The sequence below is a fragment of the Triticum aestivum genome, chromosome 1D, assembly GCF_018294505.1.
Source record: "Triticum aestivum cultivar Chinese Spring chromosome 1D, IWGSC CS RefSeq v2.1, whole genome shotgun sequence".
In the NCBI taxonomy this organism is placed as follows: Eukaryota; Viridiplantae; Streptophyta; class Magnoliopsida; order Poales; family Poaceae; genus Triticum; species Triticum aestivum.
The window spans coordinates 35,923,345-35,934,969 of record NC_057796.1 but is presented as its reverse complement, the minus strand read 5'-3'; the positions used below and the strand labels follow the sequence as shown (position 1 = coordinate 35,934,969).

Genomic DNA, 11,625 nt, shown 5'->3' with positions numbered 1-11,625 from the left:
TTTGGACACTAGATTATAACGGAGGGAGTACATAACACGAGTGACTGCCACCGTCGGGTCAGCTGAACTTGAAAAATATATAAATGCAACAGAATAAAGCAAGTTGTTATAACATGTTTTCCACCGTCAGGCCAGCTGAACTTTGAAAAAAAATGTAAATGCAATAGAATAGAACAAGTTGTACAGATTGACACTCTCTACCACATTGTACACGAGTGACTGCCACCGTCAGAAACAAGCTGAGTAGACACGTTATAACCATGTCTCAATTTGACCCTTTTTTGTTTAAAAAAATGAATGGAATAAGTAAAGTTGTATTGAATCATCGGCGTAAGGTATTCCAAATTTGACCATTTTTTCACTTTCAAAAACAAAATAAATTTGTTTTCCACAATGAAGACTCCAGATTGTGTTGCTCTTGAAAACTAAAGTAGTTGGGATCAGTTATTGCAATGGACTTGGACACATAGCCCGTCAAAATGGTTGCTTTATTAAAGTCAAAATGTGCACATGGCATCAGCCGGCAAGAAAGACAAGCTAGATACTTTGGGAGTACATGCCAAAGGATGGGCGTATGAGGTAGGTTGGGATGATGGAGCCATGCTTTGGGGTTTGCGTTGGAATACCCAATGCGCCATTTGTCATCGAGGGCCACAGGGTGTCCATGTGACAACAATCATATAACTATATTTAGATACATGTGTATAATGCTATTGCCCTGATCTGGCTCCCCGACATGGATGGATATATCCTACCTTCCGGAAAGATGGTTCATGTCTGGCCAGTTGTATAAATAAAAGAAGTACATATGCATAGCTCTTTTTCTTCCATTGTCGGCCAACGAGGGAAAACACTTCGGATATCCATCATCCCAACTACCTTTTGCTTAAGCAAATAGAGTAATTATTAAGAAGCGATTACGCGTGGCTACCAAAAGTCAATTAAATCTCGACTTCTCCTCCTTAGACACGCACAAATTGTCTCACTTAAGAAGAAAGCTAATTACTCTATTTACATGTATCTTCATATTGCTTTTGTCGGTGTATAAGGTGGAAAATAGGCTCATTAAAAAATTTTCCGATTGTTTTACTGGAACGATCATGTTTTTTCTCTCTATCTTAATATAAGACATGCAGCTCTCCTGCATGGTTTAAAAAAAGTATATAAGGTGGAAAATAGGTTTTAAATCAGTTTCTCTTGTCTCTTTATTTTAATCGAAATTTCTTTATTAGACTCGGTTTATCTTAGTGTTGTTTTATCAGTTTATTCTTCGTCAATGCTCTAGACCTACGTTCAAAAAAATGCTCTCATTGCAATAATTTTACCAACTCTGAAGAGTATGAACTTTTCTGTAATGCATTAACTTTTAAAGCACATGAACATTTTTGGAATGTACAAATATTTTTTTGTATATTTTCTGGGAAGTGAGTAAGTAGCCCATTTTTCCAAAAGGTTTTTTATTCTCTTTGGGGGCTAACATTCGTGCATGGTGAAGCAATAGCCAGTTTTCTCAGGAGTGAGATGAACCGCGCTGGAGAACTATTTAGTAAGCTCCCTGCACGTTATTTTGACATTTCACGACTAAAGGCGGAGCGACGGTGCTCTTCTATTTTGATCGCATTCCACAAGCCTACATAGCATAATGGGTACTCACATTTACGAAGATGAATTCTAACAATTACACAAACTGGCGCAACACAAACAAAAGCCAAAAGACGGAGATCACAGAAGCGCGAGGTGGATCAACCGAGACTAAAAAGTCCTCGGTCGAGCGACACCCAGGCGAACCCAACATAGTCGTCTTCACTTTGAGTGAAATATAACCTTCGATTTAATTATACAAGATGTACAGTAAATGGTATTAACAACAACGGTATATCTCGCCAACACACACTTGCAATTCCTCGTGCGCCTCATCACAGACGTAGCACACACCTGAGGGACTTGCCTTCCTCCAGCAAACGGAAAGCCTCATTGATCTCCGAGAATGGCATCTCGTGGGTTATGAAGCCATCGAAGTTTATCTTAACCTCCTGCAAAAAAAGCAGTCATTGCCGTTTAGTAAATTATAAATGTTGTTATTCATTTTCATTTTTAGTTTATTGACATGTATTGTGAGCAAACAATGAAGAAAACAGTGATTACCCCTTGCATGCACTGGTCGACGAGGAGGGGAAGCTGCGACTTGCCCTTGAAGTCACCAAAGGTGCACCCGGTGATCCGACGGCCATCGAAGAGCTCCATGGGATGCAGTGGCATCATCCTGGGCGTCGGATGGATCCCCAGCACCACGGTCAGTCCCCAACCCTGGATTCACACGATTTTATGAGGTTGATGAGCCAAATTGCTTGAAAACTATCCAGTCCATGACATCAGGAGCCAATGTGCCCCCCCTTAGAAAAAGAGCCCACTTTGTGTCCCCGTACTGGATTAACAAAATAAAATTCTCGAGAAAAAGATAAATAAAATAAAATTGCTCTTCAGAAAAGCTTCTTTTTGACAGTTGCTCTTCAGAAAAGTTGATTGCGAAGGAAGAGGAAATTTGCGTACGTCGTGTGTGGAAACGAAGGCCTCTCGAAGCACATCAACGTTGCCACTGCACTCGAAGCTGTAGTCGACGCCCCCATCTGTCAGCTCCTTGATCACCTCGTGGACAGGCTTGCCGCACGCCTTCGGGCTGATGAAGTCCGTGATGCCCATCTCTTTGCCTGCAACGTACACGTAACACATCAGAGATTAGTAGTGCCCACGGCCACGGTGAAGAAAACGACGCCCATGGTTTGATCTGAGTAGAAGTGTTTCCCGTTGTAGATTCACGTTGCCATTTTGCCATTGTCCGTGACTTACTGGACACGCATAAAGTACGACGGACGACAGGCCTCTATATTGCCTTGTAGACAAGGCGTTTATTTGAAAGGGACATTTTTAGTTACATGATGGAAAATGACATTGAGCAAGAACACGTCGTGGCTGAACGCTCACCTTTGGCAAACTTTTCAGGGTTGATGTCCACGCCGATGATCCGAGACGCCCCTCTTATTCTTGCTCCTTCGCCAACCTAAAGTAAAAGAGATTATTGAAAATATTATGGCATTTTGTTTTTAAAAAGTTCATCACCAGTTCATTGCAACTTTTATTATTGTGCTGTGCTTGCAGAAAAAAAAAGATCATAAGTTCTTTTTCTGCGTGATGATGCAGGTCCTTAATTGACTAACCGCAAGACCAACAGCACCAAGTCCGAATATTGCTACGGTGGAGCCCTTGGACACGTTTGCAGTGTTCCATGCAGCTCCCACTCCTGATATCGAAAATAATATTGCATTAAATAAAAAAAATGTTATACTAATGGCCAATATTAAATCCGTAGATAACAACAACAACAACAGCAACAACAACAACAATAATAATAATATGCAAAGATATATTTGTACGTAGTTTCAGAGAAATTCGTGTGTCCACAACATTTGTTTTCCAGAAGTGACGATACTGAAACATTTTGAACTCAGATGTTTCTTTCATTCTAGAGAAGTCCTCACAAGGTTACCGAGCATAGCAGGCACCTTCGAAACTGATGTGCATGACAGTGACTCCCTGTCAATAACAAATTTTTTTTTTGAAAAATCTTTTGCTATCGACGGTGGGAGTGATAGTGATCGAAGTCAACATTCTAACCATCTTGTCTTAAGTGTCAGTCTGCCAAATCGCCATGCTGTTTTCCAAATTAACAAACCAAGGGGACAGCAAGTTGATAAACTCATGCCATATCCACTTGCACGCAGGTTTTGTTCTCATATAATCATCCATGTTAAATAATTCGGATCGATTGATTGATTGATTGAGTAATTATTGATTAATCAAACTAAGAGGACCACCCAATATCATATGCTGATACTGGGAGAACAAGAGCATCAACTGGACGAAATTAATAATTTGAACAAAAATTACCTGTCGAGATACCACAGCTGAGGAGGCACATCTTCTGCAGCGGGGCGGCGGGGTTGATCTTGACGGCGCACGCGGCGTCGAGCACGGTGTACTCGGCGAAGGTGGAGGTGTTGAGGAAGTGGTAGACCGGCACCGTGTCGCCGGAGGTGTTTACCACGGAGAACCTCGTCCCGTCGTCGGAAACCATGGTGCTCTTGAAAGCGTCCACGCGGTAGGTCCCGCACAGGTTGGTCGCGCTGGAGTGGCAGTAGGCGCACGTCCCGCACTCCCCGTTGAAGATGGGGACGACGTGGTCGCCCGGCGCAAGGTCCTCCACGCCTTCACCCACGCTCTCCACCACTCTGTATAGGAGTGACTGCCACCGTCAGATCGGCTGAACTTTGAAAAATATATTAATGGAACCAAAAGAGCTGAATAGACATGTTGTGACCATGTCTGAATTTGACCCTTTTTAACTTCCAAAAAAAAAAAATTTATGCCTTCCACAACGAAGACTCCAAATTATGTTGCTCTATAAAACTAGTATATCTGCTACATAGATGGATCAGTTATTGCAGTGGACACATAGCCCATCAGAATTGTTTCTGAAGTCAAAGTCCGCACATGCATGGCATCATCCGGCAAGTACGACAAGCTAGATAGATACTTTGGGAGTACGTAGATGCCAAGGGATGGGCGTATGAGCTAGGCTGGGATGATGGATCCATGCTTTGGAAGGCCCAACGCTCCGTTTGTCATCGATCGCCGCAGGGTGTCCATGTGACAACAACCATATAATAACCAAGATATATACAAAATGCTATCGCCTCTCATCTGTCTGACCTGCATGGATAGATATATCCTATCCTACCTTCCATCCACAAAGATGTTTCTTGTCTGACCAGTTGTGCATGCATGTATGCATAGTTTTCGTTCATTCTCACGCAAAGAGGAAACACTTTTCAGGTTTCTACTGCCGTGTAAAAACGATCTGTCTAAATAACCGGTGTACTGTACCCTGCCTGCCTTTTGCTTAAGCGATCGATCCAGTGACAGTGAGTTCTGAGTACTGTGCTAGAACTGTGTCTTCCGCTTAAGCGAACGTACGGAGTGATTAAGAAGCGGTTGCGTGTGGCTAGAAAAAGTCACTAGAACCTTGACTTCTCCGCCCTAGATAAGCACAAATTGTCTCACTTTAGAAGATAGCCAATTGCCACGTGGCACGTGTCCTAAGCTATCTCGAAATAAACAATAAATAAATGTAATAATTAATCACAAAGTCCCTTACATCTCATCTCAACTGTACGAGCTACACATGCCAACACATAGGCCCTTGCGAATAACTTGTGAAGAAGTAGCACGGGAAGAACAGAAGATCAATGAGAAAAACTTGAAACTAAGGTGGGAAAACAATTACTTACCCGGCTGCCTCGTGTCCAAGGATGCGAGGGAACCTGCGTTGACGCTCGTTCTGCATCGTCAAAGCACGCAGGAGATGTGGTCAGATGCCCACAGATCGACCACCAAAGGACAAAGGAAAGAAGAAATCAAAGCATCTCCATGGCTGAACTAAGCTTGAGGAGGGCTTGTAGCTACCTCTCCTCTCCAGAAGCTGAGGTCGGTGTGGCAGATGGAGGTGTAGAGGACCTTGACGCGCACCTCCATGCGCGCCGGCGGCGCCACCTCCACCTCCTGCATCACCAGCGGCTCGCCGGGACCCCACGCCACCGCCGCTGTTAATTTGCGCCACCATCCGATCGTGGTTATTCAGATGACTCATGGCGCCGGCGCGGCCGGTGCATAGATAAGAAGAGGAAGATTGAACAAGGGGAGGAGGAGGAGGAGGAGGAGGAGGAGGAATCATAAAGATCGGGGAAGAACCTTTGCATTTGATGGGCTTTCCCTTGGTGCTGCCGCCATTGGAGTACCCATTGGTTGCCATGGTGTGAGCTTCTCTGTTTTCCTTGTTTGTTTTCTATCAAAGCTAGGGAAGTGGAAGTTCTTCTTCCCAGTTAGCAAAGGCAGCGTATTTGATGCAGCTGGCAGTGTGCTTATATAGAACGAGTCGGTGTTGATGGCCTGTCTGCCATGTGCCATCCCTCCTAGGCTCCAACCTGACAGGTGGCCCCCCCTGAATATCTTCCCAAAATAGCCCTGGAGTTGAGTGGTATTCAAGGGCGAGAACCACATGTTCATTCTCCGGTGTATTTCTTTTTTGAGGCTCTGCTCTTACCTCGCTTGACTCTGCTGAGGGTTAAGAAGCAGGGCACAATCGTTCGTCCAGGAATGGCCGCATCTTTTTTTTAAGACAAATTCACAAAGCTTTTATTCAGCCGTCACAAGGTTTACAGGTACGAAAACAAGATCTCCGGGTAGACCTAACCAACCATGACGGCCAATACCCAGTGTTAAAGTGTGCTTTGCGAGTTTGTGAGCCTCTACATTAGAGGTTCTAAATTCATGGCTAATCCTACAAAAGAAAAAAGACTTAGATCGTTCTACTATTTCATGTACAATTGCTCCGTAAGATGCCGACGTTCCCGTCTTGATAGCTTCCACCACCTGTTTTCAGTCTGAAGCAACGGCAATTTTCTGGACATAAAGATCATCAGAGAGAGAAAGAGCTTCCCGGATCGCCAAGGTCTCCAGTACTTCTGGATCATCGATATTTCTGAAGACTACTACGGACGCCCCCCGGTAGATCCCTCTGCTATCTCGACAAATGGCTGCGGCCGCCCCAGGAGTGGCCGCATCTCCTATTTGGCGCTTGCAGCGCAAATTAATGCATTACTGGTACGGGTCGGCCCATATAAGATCGTTCACTGTATATCGGTTATGGAAGCTGAGAGAAGCTTTTGGTCCGGTTTTTGCTTCCTCAGTCCGGTTTTTGCTTCCTCAGTCCAGGTTTTCTCAGAAAATTCTTTCCTATGTGTTTTGACCCGTTTTTATTTGGTTTTAGTTTTCTCTTTTCCTTTCCCTTTTTGATTTTTGGTCTTTTCTTCAAATTCTTGATTTTCTCAAAAATTATACTCCCTCCGTCCGGAAATACTTGTCGGACATATTTTAATTTTAGATACATGCACTTTTATCCATTTGTGCGACAAGTAATTCCGGACGGAGGGAGTAATATATTTTTACAATTTGTGCAGTTCTTAAATTCCTTACCTTTTTTGTAGCATTTTGAAAAACATTCCAATGCACAAGATTTTTTTAATGTCCACTAAGTGTTTTCAGATTTTTGATATTTTTAAAACATTGTGAAAATTTTCCAAATTAACGAACTCCTTTCAAATTCATGAACTTTTTTCAAATTCGTGAATTCTTTTTCAAATTCATGAAGTTTTTTTAAATTATTGAACCTGTTCAAAATTTTGACTTTTTTTCAAAATCTTGAACTGTTTTCAAAATTTGTGGACAAATTTGATTTTTGTCTATTTCAAATTTGACCGAAGAAAATCGATGGATTTTTCCTAAAACAGCAAACCATCAAGCAAAAGACGAGCTGAAAACCCCAATGTGTAAATGTATAAAGCCAACCGAGCGAGTAGCGATCGAGCGAGCGATGTTGAGCGAGTAGCAATCGAGCCAGCGCTTTACTCGGCCAAGGCCCACGCGAACAGCCCCTATGCGCACTGTTGTCCCAACTAGCGCATAGGGGGGGGGGGGGTGCGATTATGCCTCACTTAATGCAGGGTGGTAGCCGGTAAATCCTCCACATTCTACGGCAGATTATCATAGGCTCGCATAGGTCTAGCGATGCACCGAGCGACATAGCCGGCCCAATTATCAATATAGAACATGCTACAGTATTGGACCGATTTGGGAACGTTCTAGGAGGTTCCAGTTGGGTTTTCTGGTTTTACGAACCTTCTAGAAGGTAAGGAAAGGTTCCTGAACCAGTTTATGTATTTTTCAATTTTTGTTTTTTCCTATTTCCTATTTCATTTTTTCTTTCCTCTCCTTCTTTCGTTTTTTCTTTTTCTTCCTTTTTCGTGTTTTTCTTTTCTTTGTTTCTTTTTCTCTTTTCTTTTCTTTTTCGAATTAATTTCTACTTTTCAAAACTTGCTCAAATTTTTTAAAAAAGTTCGTGTTTCTATTTTTCGTTCATTTTTTCTAAAATTTTCCCGCCAAATTTTGTTCAAAATTCAAACAGAATTAGAATTTTGAAAATTGTTTGCTACTTTAAAAAAAGTTCCAAAAATCAGAAAAGTTTAGAATTTCAGTTTCTAAAAATGTTCACATTTTAATTTTTGTTTACGAATTCAGATAATTTTCGAGAATTTCAAAAGATGTTCCCACATTCAAAATTTGTTCAAAAATTCAAAAAACGCTCATGTTTTCAAAATTTATTTGCAAATTTAAGATAAATTGCGGGAATTTCAAAATATGTTTGCCTTGAAATTTTGTTCACTAATTTTAAAAATGTCAGGAATTGCACTTTGCAAATTGTTCAAAAAAAATATCATGCTTTCAGAATGTGTTCGTGAATTGAAAAATTGTTCGGGTAATTTCAAAAAAATGTTCGCCTTTGAATATTTGTTGACAAACTTAATTTTTTTCGGGAATTTCAATTTCCAAATTGTTCACAAAAAAAATCATGTTTTCAAAATGAGTTCGTGAATTCAAAAATTGTTCAAGGAATTTCAAAAAATGTTAGTAATGATGGTGGCTAGCGACGTTCGTTGGTAGCAAGAGATTCTCGGTTCGATCGCTCACATAGATTTTTGTTTATTGGAATTTTTTCTATGTGATGTTTTAAGTTTTTCCGCTGTTGTTTACCTCTTTAAACATCGCGCTGCCAATATGGCATGAGAACTTGTGTTTCTCAGTGGCTATTGGCTTATGAGAACTTGTGTTTCTCAGTGGCTATTGGCTTGCATACTGTGTAACCGACCTTGAGGTCGCGTGTTCGAAACCTAGCGCCAGCCCCTCCTTTTTCTGCGTTGTTTCACGTCGCTAACACTGTACGTCTGTGCCAACCCGTGTCACTGCAAATGGGTCGGTCCAGCTGAGTCGCCCTGTGCGAACCACCGACTCTTTGCCGCAACGAGCGACGAATAGGAGGTCCCATGGTAGCCAGCCTCGCTTGCACGCGCCCTTACATGAGCTGGTGATAGCCGGCCCAATAAGGAACCGTGTTCGTCGTGCCGACATCATGATGGGCCATGATGAAGTCACACAAATTTTTCTGATCCTTTTTCTTTACATTTGAAATGAATATATAAAACACTTAAATTTACTTTAAAACAATAAAACCATGAGTTTGAAAAATGGTAACACGGTATAAAAAATGTTAGTGCAATTTAAAAATGTCAGTGACAATGAAACAATGATCCTGCGTTACAGAAATATGTGTATGTTTATTTTCTGAAAATTGTGTATAAAATGTAAGGAAATGTTTTGCATAGTATTAAAATATTTCATATGATTAACAAAATGTACGTGACATTTTAAAGAAATGTTCCCGTGTTTCAAAAAAAGGCTAACATTTATATAAATGTTTATACAATGTACAAAAATATTAGCGTAGTTTTAGAAGAAAAAATTATTACCATACAAAAATGGTCACCATGTATTTGAAAAAATGTTGACCACATATTCATAGAAGTGCTCAAAACATATATTAAAAGCAACATTTACATCATCTCATGTATAAACAAGTGCTTCACGTTGACGTCATGGAAACATAAATTTTATTTAAAAATAAGAGTAATGACTTTTAAAACGTTAACACAGTATGCAAAATTGTTAGCACACCTAAAAATGTCGATAGCTTCCAAAAAAGAAGTTCATGACAACGAAAAATGTGTATACGATGTAAAACAATGTTTGCATAAAGCAAAAATATTTTGTACGACTGAAATAATGTATGTGGTGTTTAAAAGATATATTCTCATGTTTAAAAAAAATGTGACATCTAAAAACTGTTCAATAGTTTAAAAAATTTCATTTAAAAATGTTCAACATGTACTTGAAAAAGTGTTGACCATGTACGACAAAAAGAAATAGTGTTCAAAATATGTATTAAATGAAAATGCACATCATGTATTTGATTTTTTTAATTTCTATAAAAAAAGATTCGCTTGTACACTAAGAAAATATATTGCATACTGAGAAAAGTAGGCATCTGTTCAACAAAAAGAAATCGATGAAAATTGACATGGAAACATAGAAAAAACAAAGAAAAAACAAAGAAAACAAAAATAAAATTTAAAAACCCAAAAAAGAAAAAGGAAAATGAAAAAAACCTATGCAAAAGAAAGAAAATTAGTGAAATTTGAGAAGGGAACAAAGAAAACCAAGAAAATAAACAAAGAAAAAGAAAGCAAGGAAATAAAAAAACAGGTGAAAACCGGGAAAGAAACAAAGAAAAATGAAGAAAATGAAAGAAAAAACTAGTAAAATCATGAAAGAAATGAAGAAATCTTATTCAAAAAACAAAGAAAAATAGAAAAATGATTAAGAAATAGAGAAAACCGAAAGAAAAACAATAGAAAACAAATGGGCCACCGAACGCGCAATAACAACCGAATGAATGTTAACGAGCCGACCCATTTGCGCTGAGATATTGAATCATTGGTACACTTCTTGAACTTGATGGAAGCAAGATATTGAATCCATTTGTACTTACAAGCATGCTAAGGAGAAGTTCAAACCATATAAGTTCACAAGTAAAGAAGTTGATTAGTAGTTACAGCGTGCTAAGGAGAAGTTCAAACCAAGCAAGTATCCAGAAAATCCATGTAGAAATAGAAAGCGCATGGAACACCCTAGATGGCACCTGAAGGCGAGCTTATATGATTGGCCATACTCAGAGAACCTTAGGTTACCTCACAACTTGGATGTTATGCACATTGAGAAGTACATATGCGAGAGTATCATTGGTACACTTCTTGAACTTGATGGTAGAACCAAGGATACCACCAGCGGAAGAATGAATTTAGAGGAATTAAACATCATGAAGGACTATTGGTTGAAAAAAGAGAAGAAACATAAGGGTTCTTACAAGAAGTATCCTCTACCCTAGAAACTAAAGTTATGCAAGTTTTTGGCCAATGTCAAATTCCCAGGTGGTCACGCTGCAAACCTGACAACATATGTGGATGTCGAGACTGGTAAAAAAGTACACGTCTGAAGACGCATGATTACCACATACTCCTGCAGAGTATCTTAACAGCTAGTCTTAGAGGCATTGCCCCAAGGTGATGTATGAGGCTAGCGCTGAACTAGAAAGATTTTTTTAAGGAGTTGTGTGCCAAAACATTAAGAATCGAAGTCGTGAAATGATTGAAACTGGAATCCCTAGAATTCTTTGCAAGCTTCAGAAGATCTTCCCACCTGATTTTTTTTGTGATATAATGGCACACCTAACTATTCATGTTCCACGGGAGGCACTTCTAATGTGCCGCGTGCACTATGGTTGGATGTTTCCAGTTGACAGAAGGCTTGGATACCTCATGTCAACTATGCATAACAAAGCAATGCCCAAAGGTTCAATTGCCAAGGTATGTATCGCAAATGAGTGCTTGACAATTTACTCTAGAGTCTATATATTTGAAAGATAACATAGAAACTAGATTTTACAAACCTGAAAGGAACATGGTTAAGAAGGGTAAGAAGGGTAAGAAGCCTAAAGCTAGCAGACGAGAGACCTATGAAGTTTTTTGGATGGTGCTAGTGACATTGCATAGAAGGTTAAAA

At 40.1% G+C, this 11,625-nt stretch overlaps 1 protein-coding gene across 1 annotated transcript; it reads right to left on the bottom strand.

The window, feature by feature from the left end:
• Positions 1-1,634: 1,634 nt before the first annotated feature.
• LOC123180116 (alcohol dehydrogenase-like 4) lies at positions 1,635-5,970 on the bottom strand. Its single transcript, XM_044592079.1, has 9 exons — positions 5,806-5,970; positions 5,521-5,657; positions 5,346-5,395; positions 3,946-4,286; positions 3,216-3,298; positions 2,983-3,058; positions 2,551-2,708; positions 2,146-2,307; positions 1,635-2,033 (listed from the first exon to the last, which is right to left on the bottom strand). The coding sequence occupies exons 1-9, from the start codon at positions 5,864-5,866 to the stop codon at positions 1,917-1,919; spliced, it is 1,185 nt and encodes a 394-aa protein (XP_044448014.1). The 5' UTR covers positions 5,867-5,970; the 3' UTR covers positions 1,635-1,916.
• Between the last annotated feature and the right edge of the window lie 5,655 nt (positions 5,971-11,625).